The 17,935-nt window shown below is 39.7% G+C and overlaps 3 protein-coding genes across 3 annotated transcripts in view; 2 read left to right on the forward strand and 1 right to left on the reverse strand.

Annotated features, from left to right (window-relative positions):
* The window catches only part of smc5 (structural maintenance of chromosomes 5), a 22,093-nt gene extending 17,412 nt beyond the window's left edge, over positions 1–4,681 (forward strand). Inside the window, exons 20-22 of the mRNA XM_010794133.1 lie at positions 1,107–1,328; positions 2,035–2,130; positions 4,210–4,681. Coding sequence (XP_010792435.1) covers positions 1,107–1,328; positions 2,035–2,130; positions 4,210–4,344 — 453 coding nt within the window. The 3' untranslated portion in view covers positions 4,345–4,681. The remainder of the gene's footprint in view (positions 1–1,106; positions 1,329–2,034; positions 2,131–4,209) is intronic.
* A 97-nt stretch (positions 4,682–4,778) lies between these two features.
* Positions 4,779–6,140, reverse strand: cfap276 (cilia and flagella associated protein 276). The gene is made up of 5 exons (XM_010793186.1): positions 5,992–6,140; positions 5,487–5,603; positions 5,273–5,388; positions 5,042–5,146; positions 4,779–4,902 (listed from the first exon to the last, which is right to left on the reverse strand). Exons 1-4 carry the CDS (start codon positions 6,055–6,057, stop codon positions 5,044–5,046), a joined length of 402 nt encoding a protein of 133 aa, XP_010791488.1. The 5' UTR covers positions 6,058–6,140; the 3' UTR covers positions 4,779–4,902; positions 5,042–5,043.
* Positions 6,141–6,782: 642 nt separating this feature from the next.
* elapor1 (endosome-lysosome associated apoptosis and autophagy regulator 1) lies at positions 6,783–17,828 on the forward strand. The gene is made up of 22 exons (XM_010793185.1): positions 6,783–7,017; positions 8,492–8,612; positions 8,783–8,963; positions 9,894–10,041; positions 10,131–10,211; positions 10,308–10,413; positions 10,521–10,670; positions 10,902–10,990; positions 11,175–11,352; positions 11,646–11,774; positions 12,622–12,712; positions 12,806–12,911; positions 12,998–13,135; positions 13,637–13,900; positions 14,275–14,451; positions 14,529–14,679; positions 14,900–14,993; positions 15,452–15,553; positions 15,775–15,901; positions 16,446–16,624; positions 16,740–16,905; positions 17,047–17,828. The coding sequence occupies exons 1-22, from the start codon at positions 6,928–6,930 to the stop codon at positions 17,128–17,130; spliced, it is 2,952 nt and encodes a 983-aa protein (XP_010791487.1). The 5' UTR covers positions 6,783–6,927; the 3' UTR covers positions 17,131–17,828.
* Positions 17,829–17,935: the final 107 nt, after the last annotated feature.

Raw genomic sequence — 17,935 nt, forward strand, 5'->3', positions numbered from 1 at the left:
AGAACACATTTAATGTGTTTAACTCGCTTAGATAATTCGGAGAACTTACTTCTTTGTCAGTGAATTTACAAAAAGTGGAACCATTATAGTTCCACCACCCACACAACAAGGATAACACAGGTAGTACCATGGAGCAACGCTACGTCTAGTTCTGGAGAGGACGTGTAACGTACTTCGCCTTCTTTAGTGATCTTGAAGTGTAATTAGACGAGGAGTCGCGAAGTCTTCCAGTCGGTCGCGAGGACATCGGACCTCTGTGGGTCGTTCTTTAGGATGGTGTGTGTGATAAATAGTGTCACTACAGTAAGGACAGGACGTTAGTTTAGTCTACCGACTTGATATAAAGATTTGTTAGTGCTTCTCTTCTGTACGTACTGTACAGTGATGGAACGACTAGTACAAGACAGCCATATCTGCAGGTCCGTCCAGCGAGATAGAAGGTCGCAGAAAGAGTCTAGAACAAGAGGACGAGAGAGACAAGACCACTGCAGTAGGTGTTAGAGGTTTCTTAAACTTCTTCGTCTTTAGTAGTACGTCCTTTGTACGTGGGAGAATCCCCATTTGCGGTGTTGTATAAGTCTTCGTCTGACCATTAGTTCTTACGGTCATTAAAAACCTGGAAAAGTCATGGAAATTCTGAATGCTAATTCCAGGCCCTGGAAAAGTTATGGAAAACAATATTTTTCCCAAAGTTTTGGAAAAGTCATGGAAATGTGAAGTTGCATCAAAATATAATTTATATTTTATCTAATCGCCGAAATAGTAATACTATAATGATAATACATACGGTATAGTAATGAAACGTAAAATGGCGAGGTATTTTGCTGGTGAGAGATTTGAGTTGCTTTAGCGTGTAGAAGTTAGTAAGCCTATTTGATTTGTTTTAGATAGGCACAACCTGTTTCATATGCAGACCTTATTTTCCTGTTCGATGTTAAAATAAACAATTTTCAGTAGTACCGCTGAGAAAGAGTAATGTTTTTGGTCATGGGAAATGAGGTAAAGGTCATGGAGAAGTCATTGGTGAAAAAGTGTATGAACCCTGTGGTGTTCATATCTTAACAAATGTTATGGTATTTTATTTTTGGTTGTGATTGGGCCATAAGAATTGTAATTGTCACCCCATTAAAAGCTCTCTTTCCTATCAGGAGGAGTACGACAAGTATGGGATCAGAATCCGTGTGAAGTTCCACAGCAGCACTCAGCTCCACGAGCTGACGGCGTACCATCAGAGCGGAGGAGAGCGCAGCGTCTCCACCATGCTGTACCTCATGGCCCTGCAGGAGCTCAACCGCTGCCCCTTCAGGGTGGTGGACGAGATCAACCAGGTAGCGCTCTCTCACACACACACACACACACACACACACACACACACACACACACACACACACACACACACACACAGCTTTTATTTTTCGGAATATCAAAATATAAATATCATACTTAATGTAACTTCTTTGTGAGCCTTATTCTCACAATATAGGATGGACACTTCATATTTTGGCTGAAAAAATTGCACATTTTTGCCTGATATATTGACAACCCAATAAAGGATAAGACAGTACTTTATTGATGCAATTCTTGTGTTGCAGCAGCATAAAAACACATGGCAGGGTACAAATTCAAAGGCTAGAAATAAACAAGAAAGTAGAAAATATACATGTTGAATTTAACAAGGTATTATAGATATATAAATATATGACAGATATAGAATAGTAGTTTTCAGGGACCTGTAGTTTTATACTGCACTTCAACATATTTTGGCCAAATCAACCCAAACTAAAACCTTAAGGATTCAACCCTTAATTAGGTAATACAGTTGGACATTTTCAGATGATAAAACATCCATTATATGCAGACGCAATCATGTATATTATGCTCTTTACTTTTTCTACATAAACACAGACATGGAATTGTATGTAATGTATTACTTTAAAAAATAGTTTGCAAGCCTACAAACATTTAAAGCCACGATTATTTGCCACCTGCTTGAGTATTTGGATGTGATTGAGACTATTTATCTTTGTTGTGTAGGGAATGGATCCTGTAAATGAGAGAAGAGTCTTTGACATTGTGGTCCGCACGGCCTGCAAAGAGACGACATCGCAGTACTTTTTCATTACACCCAAAGTGAGTATTTGTACCTTCTAAACAAAGGCATGTGTCCAAGTAGTCTTTTCCTGGCAGAAAAGGGCCCCCCCACCCTTCATCCCAGCACTTTAATATGACTGTTTGTATGCTTGTGGAATTATGATGATAGAGACAAGCTAGAGTTCCCCCCAACTCTACATAACCGTCTACTCTCTTTCAGCACATGGAGTGATTTGGTTGACTGTCACTGTTATTATCATTGTCACCTTCAGCTGTTTTCAGCCCTTGTAAACTACTTGCACAGCACGAAACATTAAACAAAAATCGTTTGTAACTAGATGGCAGCTTGGAGCCAGATATTTCCTTCAGTAGTTGGGGACACAAATCCTTGGGTCTTTAAGTTTTAAGACAGTAATTATTGGACTTACACTCTTCAAAATGCCCTAAATCAGGGGTCTCCAACCTTTCTTCATCTGAGTGGCCAAGAGCTACATCACATCGCTTACATTAAATTCACATAGCACTCATCAATTGAATCAAGCTACTTTTGTTACCGTGTGAAATTGCAATACCCAAAGCTTATCAATTTCTTTACTTCACATCAAGGTCCAAGAAAACGACAATTTCTCACATATTATTATGGCCCACACAGTAAGTACATCACTGAAAATTCAGATAAATATCCAAGAACAAAAGACAATTTTTTCACTTCTTAGTATGGCCCACATAGTAAATACATCACCTTAATCACCACCTTACAAGCATCTTATGGCACATGTGTAAAATAAGTGGCATTCACTCTTTTTCACAGTTAGTGAGATGACTGGCACTGCATGGAGTCCACCAGAGGTGTATGCTGGAGTGTCCACTTAGGTTCACTCTAAGAGTCATTTAAATGTCCATCAGTCAGTCTTGTTCTGCATTTAGATTTCATGACATTCATGTCAGAAAAAGCTCCTTCACAAAGGTATGTAGAGCCAAATAAAGCAGACATGTTCAGTGCTGCTTGGTGAATGTTCTTATAGTTTTCTGGGTCTACAAGGCTCCAGAAATGTTGTGAGTTTTGCTGAGACTTAAGCTGAGCATGATTTTGGAGATTTATAATCTCCATCTCCACAGGATTGACACTGAACAGTTCAGCCATCTTCTTCTTGTTCCTCATCTTGACATGAAATTATAAACCATAATAAATCAATTGCATAGGTCTAGCCTCCCTATATCTGTGTGAAATTGTTCCATCCTCAAAAACAAAAAACTAATGCTTCTGCAGTCTAACTGCAGCTTCTAGCAACATTCTTCTGTTAAAAAAAGGACACTGAAGGTCCTGAATGTGGCATCACAAACAAGATTTGAGTCTGAACACAGCAGACAACAGGAGCATTTACAACAGCATATAAAAACCTAAATAGTGCATGTGGGTGCACATTTACATTCTGTTCTTACTGTTACATAAATCCCATGAATGTATGAGATTAAGTTAGCTTTATCATCTCAATCAGTGATTAAGTGAATAATAAAGTTTCTATCGGGTTACTCTCAGCCTGTCACTCATTATTTTCAGGGGGGGTGGGGTTTGGAGGAACAGAGGAGACGGTGATCGCGGAAGCTTTTTTCCTCCTGCCTTCACAAACTTTACACAAGTATTTATCAACTGAAAATAGCAAGAAGACATTCATACTCTGCAATCCAAGACTAGATTAAATCCTCCAAAAACCTGACCTGGTGCTAACGCGAGCAGTTTTTAAAACATAAATGTGTGTCTGAGCGAAACGGAGTGATTCAGGTGCATTTATTGTAGTCGGATTTTTTCTACACAGTCTGTGAACGGCGAGCGGCAAGCTACTGAAAAGCTGCCCGCGAGCTACCGGTAGCTCGCGATCGAGGTGTTGGAGACTCCTGCCCTAAGCACTTCTCAAAATAAATGCTCACGTTGTTCTGTATCTACTTCATGTGTCAATAGACAGCTGTTTACTGCCTCCAAGTGGTAGACTAGGCGATTGCAATTTGAATATGATTTGTGTGAATCTCTGGCTGTATTGTAATTGGCTGTATTGTATGACCGACGTGGGCTGTGCTTTTCCTTTTTCCTGAACGTTTGCTTTGCTGTTTTTTTCCCAGCTGTTGCCGAATCTTCAGTACGCTGATGAGATGACCGTCCTTTGTGTCCATAACGGCAGCCAAATGCTTCCTCCCAACCTATGGGACGAGAAGGCCTTCATCAGGCGCGCTCTCAGACGACAAGCTAAGCCATGAATCCATCCCCGGACGTGACCTACATGATTACAACTGTTTCCTGTTCAATGAGTTCCAAATATACAGCTGAAAAAATAAATAGGTTAATCATTTATTGAAGTATATTAAGGTTTAATTGTTTTGTGGAACGTTAGATATTGTTGTCAAGGAGTCAATTGCACATTTTCTTTTCTCAATATACCTCCGTTTAATCCATTCCTCAAGAGTTGACATGGGAGTTTTGTATATTTGTATAAAATATTCAGCTGTTTCAGGCTTTTTGTTTATGTTTGAATAAATTAAGAATGTTCTTTAAATGTTGAAGGTAAAATAAAAGATGCACGTTTTTGCCACATTATCAGTGTGAAGGCTTACATTTGTTCACATAGTTAACTTTTAAGTATTCAGTTTTCAATGTTGGGTATTGCGACAGAGACACAGAACAAGTTCACTTTAAAGAACTGCCTTTATTTACGTGTGTTTCATGTTGGAAGCAGATAAGAGATAATAGTACAGGAAGCTTAAAGGTAAATAGAAGCTGCCGTCACTGTCCCTGTTGCAGCCCTTGTTTGAATAAGCCTGTGGAGGAAAAGACAGGGCACTGTTGGTATTTGGAACACACCTGGCTTTACACAAAGCCAGATTCCTCCCAGAATTGCTGGGATTTGGTTGGATTAAGATTTTCTTTGTATGGCAATATAAGTGAAGTTCAGCTGACCTTCACTTAATGCTGTAAATGGAGCGCCTTTGTGGATCGACCCACACTCTGATTTCTTCCCCTTGTTCCTTCTCCAGCATGTCCTTCTTTGAGTGTTCCTGCTTCCTGTAAATTGACATTTAAAATAAATGGTAACACTTAATTTAGAAAGTCCACCTTTTCAACAGTTGAAATGCCACTGCCAACAGAGGGAAGTTCTACTGCCACAAACTTAAATTCACAAACACCCACCTCTGGTACTCAGAAACAGTCTCTTTCTGGTATAGCATCCGGTTCTTTCCCCAGAAGAAGTCCTTGTGGTGATCGTAAACTGACCTTAGATGGAAGTCAAGACTGTCCTTTGGAGCCTGAGGTAAATGAAAATTGAGTTTTGCATTCAAAGGATTTTTTGAATTATTTTGTTTCATAATTGTGGGTCACAATCATGCATAATCCTGGAGGTTACCTTAGGCTCATAATGCATAACGCTCTGTCGGTAGCTGGCACAAGTGGCACTATCATAGAGGCGACTCCAGGGCTCCTCGGTTTGGGCGATGTGAGTCGGTTTATCATATGCTTTTCTCTGCAGTGGGAAAGAACAAAAAAAAGGAACTTCAAATGTACAAATACATTCTATCTATTTTTGATGAGTATTCTCTAGGTTCATATTCAGGTCATGGACAGTGTATTAACTATTTGGGATGGATTATACTAGGGAACACTTACTCTGTAGCCTATAGAAAAATTATGTTTTTTTATATTTAAATAGCTGTTTGAATGCTGCTATCTGATTTACCAAGGTTTGATTATCAACTGGACCAGGTCCCATGTAATATTACAGCAGGGTTAATATGAGGTCATTTGCATGTGTTGCTATGCAATATAACAAGGGTGTGTGGGACTAGTTTTCTAAAGAATACACGAAAAGCTCACCAGACAAAATATGAGTTTCAGGTTCTAGGATAACCTACCTGATGTGAGCTGGAGCCGCTGGTGGTGAAGCCGTGTGTGGGGGGGAAAGGATTCCGGCCTGACATATTTAATAACGACAAACTCTCAAGACGAAAACACAATACTTCCCCCACATCTGTTGGTCTCTTTTCGTCTGAGCTAATCCTACAGGAATGTTTACAACCAGGTTTCTTAGCAACCACAAACTTCCGGTTGAAATTTTCAAAATAAAACGAGTGTTGACACATATTGCTTCCCACGTGTGGTCATGAGTCGATATTAAACCTTTATATATACAGTCTATGTATTAAACCAGAAATGTTTACCCAATGTTTATTTTTTATATATATAGTTTTCTATTGGCAATAGATACTTTTGTAAAAAATGTCAGGTTAATGAAAGCAGCACACACAGCCCATACTAGGTGATGCAAATACATGTAAAGCATTAGGCTACCTGACAATACTGAAGGAATAATAGATATTGAAAAAAATCTTTAAATGTTGTGGTTATAGTAAACCGAGTGTTTTTAGTAGAGAATTGTGTTCTTGTAGAAAGGGTGAACTATTTCCCCACATGTACGCTATAATTATGTATTTTTGTAAAAATGCCCACTTGCTACCTTGAAATAAAAAATTGTAAAGCCACCATCGCTAAAAAAAATCTAACCGTGCTAAATAGTTTTATTTAAAAAGTTTAATAGCTTACAGAAAACGACTTCAACAGTACAGAGGACTACAGAACACCCAGGTAATGCTAGCAGATTCTGCTAGCTAGCAGAAGGCAGGTAAAGTATCAGTCATACCCAGTTTCTCAACAGCCCGCAGAGCCAATCAGCTGCATGTATTTGTTCCCTGCTCAGAGGGAAGCCCCGCCCCCAGCCGCCGGGCGGCAGCACCTGAGGGCGGAGGTCATCCCTCCGCTGCTCCATCACTTCAGCACCGACACAGGCGACGATGCATCGAGGCCAGATCCACCTGCGCTACCTTTTAATATGGCTGCCTTTTGCTTATTGCACTACTACGGATTTGCCCATGTGCAAAGAGGTGAGGAGATTAACATTGTTTTATTATTAGCCATTTATATAAAATGATTACTAATGTGTAAATGCTATTCATATTCGTGAATCCAAAGTTAATATTATTAATTAATCTTAATTGTACATATCATAATTTGAGGTTCCATATGGTATACTTATAGGTGCAAATGTGAATAAAAAACAGAACCATATGCCACATGTAACAATTGTGAAAACGTAAAAAAAACGGTTAAAAACCAAGCATGTCTGATAATGAGGCCAGGTACATTCTTTTCTAAAGGGACAATTGACATTTGCATATCAACAGTGCAGTTTGATAATACTCAAAACATTACTTTTTTATCAGCATAATTCAAACATTATCACTAAGTGTGTTGAGTTAAGATATCAGAAAAGGCCAAAGTTATCACAAAAGGCAGGTGTAGTCTCGTCTTTTGAGTGTATTGGGTTTACAGGTGATGATTTGGAGGTGGAGGTCAGTTAGTTTCCATGCCAGTCCATTGACCATGAGGCACAGCTGCCATTATGTCCCATTGCCTTGGTTTCCTCATGTTTGTTTAAAGGAGGCGATTAGGCTGCAGCACATCCCAGGTTGGATGCATTTTTACATCAGTTCCCCCCCAAACACATGTTCATCTGATACCTTAACCAACGCTAAAGTAGCAGTTCTAATTTAAAACACAGAGGAGCTGCTGCTCCGGCTCTGTTTCTGTTAACTATTAATCCCACAAGGCTGTGTGTGAGATTAGCCTGACTTTCCTTGCACGAAATGCAGCCTGCTGTTGGCCAAAATGAACCAACTGTTTGGGAGGGTGTCAGATCAACAAGATAACCTTTAACACTATGCCACATCCCATTTATCATTGTTCATCATCTCGGGTGGGACAATGTTTGTCAGTCAGAATCTCCAAAATACATAAAAGCAAGACAAATAGAGCTATAGCTTCACACCTGAGCTCCTGCTGTCTCAAAAGTCCTGTGGCAACATTGAAAATGACATGTTTACAGAAGGACTGGGCCAATCAGCCTCTATCCCCCTTGGTTATAAGTAAATAAACCTTGAAGGTCATTTTACTGGTTTACGGTTGCAGTACATCCTTGAGGACTGAGGGTAAAACAACTGTTGAGACAGCCTCCTGGGCAAATATTAGCTGTGGCTTTTATTTGGAAAGAGGCTTGACTGGTTTTGAAAAATAAATTCCAGAGGTTTAAATTATTTGATGACTAGAACAGTATAAATCATCTATAACTATTTCAATTTTTAAGTAATTGTTATTGTTGTAATTTCTCATGCAAAATTAGCAGAACATTTAGTCCTCCTTCTTTTATATCATAATAAACTGAATATCTTTGGGTTGTGGACTGAAAAAAACAAGAGATGTCAAAGCATCAATTTGGACTTTAAGAAGTAGGGAATGGATCCTGTAAAAGAAATATTACAGATCAAATGTATGAAACTAACATGTGTTCTGTCCCTGCAGTCAGACTATCACTTTGAGTACACAGAGTGTGATGCGCTCCAGGCTCGATGGAGAGTGGCGGTTCCCAACAAAGCCGACATTTGCACAGGCCTCCCAAATCCAGTTAAAGGCACTCAGTGCAGTGAGTGTCCCACTCTTATACCTTTTTTAATGCACACCCTTAATCTGTATCACAATAATAATGTGTGAATATTAAATTGTTCCCACACTTTATCTTGTATCTGTTCCTTGACATGCTGTTGACATCTTTATGAAACACTTAGAGCGTGCTCTCTGCCCCTCCTCTGACAGCCTTCTCCTGTAGCGAGGGGGAGTTCCTTGACATGCAGTCACAGCAGTGTAAGAAGTGCGCTCCAGGCACCTTTTCTCTAGGCACCGGCGTGGCCTTTGATGAGTGGGACAGCCTGCCGTCTGGATTTGTAACCCACGGGGTGACCACAAACAGCGGGGATGCCAAAACAGACTGTTCCAAGTTAGTAAATGCCTCAATTGTATTTTCTAATTTTCAGATGTGGAAGAAGTATTCAGATATCGCACTATTAGTAAGGAGTAATACCAGACTGTAAAAAATACTCTGTTACAAGTTACAACTTTCATGCATTTAAAATATTGCTTAAGTAAGTATAGTAGAAAAATAAATAGGTTTAGGCTGTTTAACTGTAGGCTGTTTTTGATGCATTATTAAGTTGATTGCTTTAATGTGGCAGTAGGGCTTTAATACTGCTGTTAAGCTTGTGATTTCCTCCTGTGCGTAATTTGACTCATAACTTAAAATACCATTTATCAACATAATTTATTTGTTGAATATATTTTGTATTTTTATTCTGAAAAGTACCATGTATCTACATTTATCAAATAGATGGAGTGGACTAAAAGTAGCAGGAAATGAAAAAACGTTCAGTCTAAAGTCAACTTCAAGTGCCTCAAATTGTTTTTGTATACAGTACTTGAGTAATATAATAATAATAATAATAATAGATTTATTTTGTTAGCGCTTTTACAGGTGCTCAAAGACGCTTTACGGATATAGTGAAAAGAAAAGAACAACAAATAAATATACATAGTTAAAGTCAAATAATACAAAAACAATCACACATTAAAAGCCAGATTGAAGAGGTGAGTTTTTTGAAGGTGGTGAGGTCAGGGCAGTCTCTGATGGGTTCTGGGAGTGAGTTCCAGAGGGAGGGGGCAGCGACGGAGAAGGCTCTGTCCCCCCCCGCCCGGTGCTTGATGCCGGTGGGGATGGATAGGAGGTTGGCTTCTGATGAGCGGAGTCAGCGGGAAGGGGTGTGGTGGTACTTAGTAATATTCCATCACTGGTTATTTGAAAAGGATGTTTTTTGATCCATCATAGCTCTTACTGTTTGTTGAGCTCCTTGACACTAACAGACTGTCTCTGCAGCTCGACCTGGATAACGAAGGGTGATTATGTCGCCTCGAACACAGATGAGTGCACTGCAACCCTGTCCTATGCTGTGAGCCTGAAGAAACCTGGAACTGTGACCTTTGAATATTTCTACCCTGACAACAGCATTTACTTTGAGTTCTTTGTAAGTATTTTAAGATGAGTGGTGATGTTGACAAAGATGGGAATTATTGGGGTAGATATTTGTTTCATTGTTTTCTCCCCCTCCTGTAGATCCAGAATGACCAGTGTCAGTCTACGGACTCGGAGAGTCGCTGGATGAAGATCTCTGACAGCGACTTTAGCAAATACACGGTTTGTCTGAGTGTAGATCTTAATTCAACTGAATCACTTAGATTCAAATGGTTGTTTTTTTGTGTTCCAATCTTACTTTCACATCCCTCTATGCAGGTTGAGCTTAACAGCGGCAACAACGTGCTGTATTGGAGAAGCACTGCGTATGCTCTGCAGGGCAGTGCTGTCAAACCCGTGCAGTTAAGAAACATCACCATCTCAGGTAGATAATCGCCTGTAGAGGGTCTCGTGATACAGCTTTAAACATTTGTTCACTCCTGAACCTTCTTCCTGTTAATGATTCAAAGTCCATTGATGGCTTTCTTGCAGGGGTGGCCTACACATCAGAGTGTTTCCATTGTAAACCCGGCACCCACAGTGCCAAAGCAGGATCTGCCCGCTGCGCCGCCTGCCCTGCTGGAAGCTTCTCCAACAAGGGTGCCACCGTTTGCCACCAGTGTGAACAAGACAAATATGCAGGTATGACGGTTTGTCTTTCGAGAGCTCTGCGTACGCCAGCCATTCCATGGAACAACATACTCTTTATTCGTAGAACTTAACACCATTCCCTATTGTCACACATATGCAAGGCAGTCTATATGCAAATACTGCATTTACTGCTAAAGTGTGTGAGGTTTTCCTTATCTCTGTATCTTGATGTGAGCTGTGTTTTCCCTCGTCCACGCCCGGCTTGGTGTCTTGTTTTTCCAGAGCCTGGTTCAGGGAGCTGCAAACCGAGACCTGCGTGTACAAACAGTGACTACTTCTACACCCACACTCCCTGTGACTCTGGAGGAAAGGTAATGTAGACATATTACATCCCTTATTGGAGGTGCACACACACATGGAGATTTTGCCTTGAAAAAAGCCCCAGCAGCCATCTGGTATTACGATCAGGTTTCTTTACATATGAATTGTCTCTGGGCCACAGAGCATCTGCTGGCTCCACTCATGTATTATTGTTTGGCTTGCTGGGTGTTTCAGACTCAGCTCATGTACAAGTGGATCGAGCCAAAGATCTGCAATGAAACTTTTGATGGAGCGGTTGATCTGCCCGCATCAGGAGAGAAGCAAACCTGTCCTCCATGTAACCCGGGTTTCTTTGTCACCAACTCCTCTACCTGTGAACCCTGCGACAAGGGTTTCTACTCAAACGGCGCAGGTGCAGAATCAGTACACTCCATATTCTCTATCCTACATGCATGTCAGACTCAAGATCATGTTCATTTGACTAATGTACTTCTAATTATCAGTAAATGTGATTTTAATAGCAAACCTTATGCTAAATAGAGTCCCACAGTACCACAACTATCACTTCTAATAGCACCATGATTGAAAAGATGTTTTGCAGAGTGATGTAAAAAATTATATAAAACTGTCAACAAAGTTGTGGTGTTTCCTGTTTTAGTTTCCTGTTTTTGTACACTGACATAATCACACAGTATTTCCTCACAGCATGCACTGAATGCCCTGTTGGCACGGAGCCAGTGGAGGGTCTCGAGTACAAATGGTGGAACACGATGCCGAGCCACATGAAAAGCTCCATCTTCAATCGAGGGTTCAGCGGCTCTGAACAAAGCACGGGTGAGAAACTTAATGTTAAGCGACACAGTGTAAGAGGGAGAGGGCAAACATCACAGCACTTGAATGTTGATCATCAGTTAGAAAAAAGACTCTTAAGGAACAGAACATGAGAGAAACCATATGACTAAAACAGCCAGAGGTTAAAGGACAAGAAGCCCAATCTTTTTATCTCTCCTTGTCCTTATCCATTTAAGATAACGACAATGAGAGATAAGAAGTCAAATAAACTTGGAAAGCTCGCACGGTTTTAATATCACGCTGATATTTCGAAGCTCAAAAAATGAACTGGCACATTAGGAGCCTGCATTATTTATATCAGAATCAGAATCAGAAACAGGTTTATTACCAGGTAGGTTGATAAGTACGAGGAATTTAATTTGGTACTAATTTATGCTTTCATTCTCATTTACTGATTAATCCACAACAAAAGAGACACCTGTAGGACATAGACATACAGATATGCATTTGCAAATGGACTTACTAGAACCGTTTTCCTTTTTAATGTTATTTAGGTAATTTAACATTTCTTGTATTATGCCTACTTCACATCTCTTTCTATAATTTTCAGTAGGTTAACATATGCATTGTTTTTGTTTCTCTTGCATAGCTAAAGTAAAGTCCCATTTGAATTGTACCACTAGTACTAATAGCATATTTTTTAAATATATATTAATAACTTGAATTTACTATTTTCATCAATAAAGCCTATTTGATATAGATTAATTAAATGTACAAGGAGTTTTTTCAAAGATGCCGCATATCCACCTGTATAACTGTGTGTGTCTTCATTGCTACAAGGATGAAATCGGAGCTTTTTACTTTAAAAACATTATTACTTTTCTGACAGCATGGGAGGTGGCTGGTGAGTACGTCTACACCACCCCCGGGGATCAGGACTCAGACTACCTGACGCTCATGCTGAATGTCCCTGGATACAGGTTGAGTCACGCATGTTTTTAAAAAGAATTAAACATCTGTATAGTATAACTGTTGGAAATCTTAAATTAACTTAACACTTTTTGTTTCCACAGGTTGCCTCCGTCCATGACCAAAGACAGTGAAAGGAGTGAACTTTCCCGCATCACATTCGTCTTTGAGACCAGGTGTACAGTGGACTGCAAATTCTACTTCCTGGCGGTGAGGGGAAATGTTCAAACATTTAAAGAAGTGTGCCATCAGTATGAATATACATATACATATAAAGTGATTGTATTTGCCTGCAGGGATACTCCAGGTGGAATAATGAAGTAGTGGAGCAGTGGAAAGGCAGTAACGGCAAACAGTCGTACTCCTACCTGATCCAGAGCAACAGCACCACCAGTTTCACCTGGACATTTCAACGAACAGAGGAACTGAACGAGGTGAGACAGTCACACATTTCAATCTGGATCTATTACCTTCCCACAGCTTGAATCCCTCAGTCATGGACATATTTTGTAAAGAAATGGCTAGAAAAAGGTCATCGCTGCCACTAGACTGTTTTTACCGTCTCTCGCTGCTTTTTTTGTTTATCTCGTGGTAAAACACTTTTTGGTTTCTGTTTTTAAAGTTGGCTTAGTGTTTCAAATGTAAAGATAAACTGGTGAATTTATTTACAGATCACTTCTGTAAACACAATAATCTGTAATGCTGATAAAACGAAGCATCATGTTAGCTTTTGCTGACTTTAGGAGTGTTTTATACTGACAGTGACTTTGCCCCCAGTTGCTGCACTGAACTCTATAGATGACAGTTGCAAGCTGTGTGTCTAAACAATTCAGAAGGACCTTTGCACATGAGCAACATGAGAACATGTAGAAGTAGAACGCAGCGATGGAGATGTAAGCTTGACAGAACACCACATTGTGTTTCTCTTCACTCAGGAGAGGAAATACAGCTCTGATTCTGCGAAGATCTTCTCCATCCACATCACCAATGTGATCGGGGGTGTGGCCTCTCAGTGCCGACGCTGTGCGCTGAGCACCGCTGACACCGGCTCCGCCTGTGTCCCCTGCCCACCCGGATACTACATGGTCAGCGGGACAGGAGTGTGTAAGAGCTGCCCGCCGAACACCTTCATCAGGGCCGATCACCCTGTTGGAGAGGCCGCTTGCATTCAGTGTGGCCCAAACACACAGAGAAACAAGGTAATGGTAAAAAATGTATTAGCACTGGAACATTCTAAAGAGAAATTCCTGACTAAATCTATAACTGCATAAATGTAGGAAGGGCTGTTTTGGACACAGAGGTCATTTCCTTGGGGATATTTTCTGGGATTTTGGGGACTTTAACAACCTGGGATGAGTTTACTTTCTTCAAACATTTACAAATTATACCCAGCATACCCAAAATAAAATGAAATAGCACCGTTCTAAAAACAACTAGCCTATCTTCTGTAATAGCAGGTTTTAAAAGGTGTTTACATGCCTCTATATTCCAGTGGATACCTGCTTTTTCCAGTTGGGTTTCCCTCAGTCAGATTATTCCACCCACAGAAAACACAATACTCTCTGTCCCTCAGGCCCACACAGCTTGTCTCAGTGACTGCACACTGGACGTGAAGACAGGAGGGGGCGTTCTGCTGCACTATGACTTCTCTCCGCTGTCCAACGTCACTGCCTTCCACAGCAGCCCCCGCTTCACCAGCAAAGGCCTCCGATATTTCCACAGCTTCAATTTGGCTCTGTGTGGAAAAGAGGTGAGAAGCTTTGATCCTGACGACTTGTAAAAATGTAGTTTGACCTTGCATTTAAACCTGATGTGTCTCTCTCACAGGGCAGAGTGCCGGCTACCTGTGTGGACAATGTGACAGAGAGCGGGAGAGAGGTCAAAGGTTACATCTGTCAATCCACTGTGGTTCCCTCGGAAATCAGGAGTCAGAGCGTGGTGTCCACCCAGCCTTTCATCATTGGTGACTCACTCATCGGTATGAGCTCAAGCTTGAGTTTATGTAAATCAGAGGATGTCTTTTTAAGATTATTTTATGCGAAAAGTCTGTAAAACATCCTGATATTAAAGAGAAACACACCTTGCCTTTTCTGCTATAGTGTTTGGTCCGCTGGGATGTTTGATATATTGCAACTGAATAATACACTACAAACAATTTTGGTAAATGTGTTTTGTTCTAATGTCATGTCATTCTGAAGGTGTGACCACCAAGACCACAGTGAGCAGAATTTCATCTTCAAAATGGCTGTTCCCCTCTGCGTCCGGTCTACCTGACGTCATCTTCTATTACAAGTAAATAAGATCGCTACTTAATTCTTTCTAAATTTGCATTCATACATTGTTGTTCTTTAAAAATACATATTTTTAATAGTTCTAATAATAATAATTTCAATTATTTTATTTTATTTTATTAATTGAAAATGTTTTATTCTGGAAGTTTCATAAGATAAGACAAGATAACATGGACCTTTATTTATCCCAGTGGGAACATTCAGGAGTTAAAGCAGCAACAGAGTGAGAATGAAATACAGGACAGTACAGACATTTATTTACTAAAAATAAAAAAAAGGTAAACGTTGATCAGTTGAATGAACATATATACATTTGGGTTTGTATTGTTAAATATATGTACATGTAAGTGTGCAGATGCGAGTACATCACTTGCTAAAGTGTGAAATGTTGTACAGAATAAAAAGAAGTGATTTATCACATGGTGGAAGTTCACAGCTTCGTGTCTGTGATGATTTCAGGTCCAGTGAGACGACTCAGGCTTGTAAAGAAGGCAGGTCAGCCACCATCAGACTGAGATGCAATCCCACAGTGACGGCTGAAGACCACATCATGCTGCCGAGGTATCTTTCACTGTGACCAAACTCAACTTTTGACCTCAGCAACAGTTGTCTGGACATCATTTGATTTGACACATTTAGTGTTTTACAACAGCCAGTATTTGGTACTTACCTGTCACATTCTGAGCTCTGAGACTCAGAACTAAGGACAAGGTGACTCTTAGCAATCTTTTCTGTCACGAAAACATTGTAATAATCCTTTTTGTCTGTGTTTTTCTCCACAGTAACTGTTCAGAGGGGACGTGTGATGGTTGTTCTTTCAACCTCCTGTGGGAGAGCCAGCATGCATGTCCACTCTGCACCAAGGAACACTACAGAGAGATCGTCAGTGCTTGCACCCAGGGAATACAGGTATAGCTGCACAAGTATAAACATATTGATATATTTACGTCCACAACCCCAGCAACCCATCAGATGTCCATCACCAACTGCTGATTTCTTGAAAGAAAAGACCATCCGATAAACTAATACCTATTTTTCCATTTCCCATTATTGCTTAATCTTTGCAAATTAAAAAATATATATTTATGAATACACTCTGAATCTCCTTAATCCCCATGTCCAGCAACTTTGGAAATAACTAACCTGTCCTATTGTTTTTATATCTGTCTTTATATGTCAATTCTGTAATGTTTTTGTAGAATTTGTTAGCAGTAGTGATTGAAGTTAAATAAACAACCACAACATATGAACCAACAGTCAGTTAGCTTATTTGAGCAAAACGACTGGAACAGGGGGGGGGGGGAGCAGCTGCCTGGCGCTGGTCCAACTATAACTTATCCAGGCAATTAACACCCAACAAATGTTATTATTCATTGTAGGAAAATACTGGAAAAATTAGGATCCACCTGTGATGTGACCCAGGGAAACCTAACTGTCTCTCTGTGTGTTTCAGAGAACCACCTATGTGTGGCAGCAACCGTTGCAGTGTTACGGCGGAGAGTCACTGCCAGGTCAAAAAGTCAGTGGTTGTGTGTCTCTGGACTTCTGGCTCAAGTTTGGTGTTTCCACGGGAACGATCGCCGCTTTGCTGCTCATCTCTATCAGCTGCTATTTCTGGAAGAAGACACGCAAGTGAGACTTCTGAGATTCACACTTCCTTTAGTGCTTTTTAAAGCATTAACATGTTAATGAGTAAATGTGGATTTCTGTTGACAAGTAATTATTTCCTGTCAATCTCCGTCTGCAGGTTGCAGTTTAAGTATTCAAAGCTGATGATGAGCTCCGGGGGTAACGAGTGTGAGCTGCCCACTGCAGACAGCTGTGCAATAATGGAGGGAGATGATGCAGAAGACGACCTCATGGACCTCACCAAGAAATCCTTCTTCACTAAAATTAGGTCCTTCTCACGAGAGGTCAGTAACTTCTACATTCATAAATATTACATTGAGATATAAATATTATTATACATTATATTATTATTACATTATTAGATCAATATTGAGACACTAAAAAGGCAACTTCTCATGCTTTGTGTTTTATACTTGTTTTTGCAGAGGACTTCAGATGGATTTGACTCCGTGCCACTTAAATCATCTTCACGCTATCTAAGAGACGATGAAGACTCTGATGAGGCTTAATCCAGAGGAAGAACAGATACTTCCGGTTGTTAAGGAAGTGTTAAGATAAAATCTTCAACGGACGAAGTCACAGAAAATAATGATGTGCTTTTGAAACCATTTTATTTATTACAAACAACATAGCCTTACTGAAGGAGTTTTAAAGAGCAAAACTTTTATTTAGTATTATTTGCCATATGTTCTGTTGCCAAATCTCATATTGCAGTACAAAGTCTCCATATTGGGGATATTCAGTTTCAAAGCCCAATTTTCTATTTTAAAATGATATAAGAACCAAACTGTGGATGATGTGTAAGAGTGTACATTTTACATAACTGTGAGTGTGAATTTGTTTTGTTTCTATTTTATCATTTTTTTTATAAGACGAGCCATCCAGTTGAGTCTTTAAATGTTTTTATGGCAATATGCAAATTAAATTCGCTTTTGACATCATTCTCTGCTAAATCTAAGGCTAGATTTAATCTTGCTTTAATGTGAAGTGAAGCTATTTCTACAATAAAAACTGCTGTTATTAATTTTTATTTTCAAATGTCTTTCATGTAACTGAATGAAGAAAAAAATCTCCCTATATATATATGTATTTTCTTTGGTCATTGGTTTAGAAATACAAGAAGCGAATTGTAACACATGCACATGTAATATATGTGTCACGTCTAATCAAATATTGTGAATCTACTTGTCATAACATTGAAATAAAAAATGGCAAACAAATGCATGATATCAATCAACAATATTTATTTATTTACTTTTAGCAATTTTCTATGAAAGATGTTTTTTCAAAACCATCCTCCACATCACATTATTA

The sequence above is a fragment of the Notothenia coriiceps genome, unplaced genomic scaffold, assembly GCF_000735185.1.
Source record: "Notothenia coriiceps isolate Sejong01 unplaced genomic scaffold, NC01 NC01_scaffold00037244, whole genome shotgun sequence".
NCBI classification, from domain to species: Eukaryota; Metazoa; Chordata; class Actinopteri; order Perciformes; family Nototheniidae; genus Notothenia; species Notothenia coriiceps.

Bases quoted from the DNA above. Each gene is read 5' to 3' on its own strand.
- cfap276 (XM_010793186.1), bottom strand. From the start codon at position 6,057: ATGTCAGGCCGGAATCCTTTCCCCCCCACACACGGCTTCACCACCAGC. The intron at 5,604-5,991 runs GTAGGTTATCCT...TTCCCACTGCAG, and splicing joins GCGGCTCCAGCTCACATCAG to AGAAAAGCATATGATAAACC. The intron at 5,147-5,272 runs GTGGGTGTTTGT...GTCAATTTACAG, and splicing joins ACTGTTTCTGAGTACCAGAG to GAAGCAGGAACACTCAAAGA.
- elapor1 (XM_010793185.1), top strand. From the start codon at position 6,928: ATGCATCGAGGCCAGATCCACCTGCGCTACCTTTTAATATGGCTGCCT. The intron at 12,912-12,997 runs GTGAGGGGAAAT...ATTTGCCTGCAG, and splicing joins GCAAATTCTACTTCCTGGCG to GGATACTCCAGGTGGAATAA. The intron at 16,906-17,046 runs GTCAGTAACTTC...TTGTTTTTGCAG, and splicing joins TTAGGTCCTTCTCACGAGAG to AGGACTTCAGATGGATTTGA.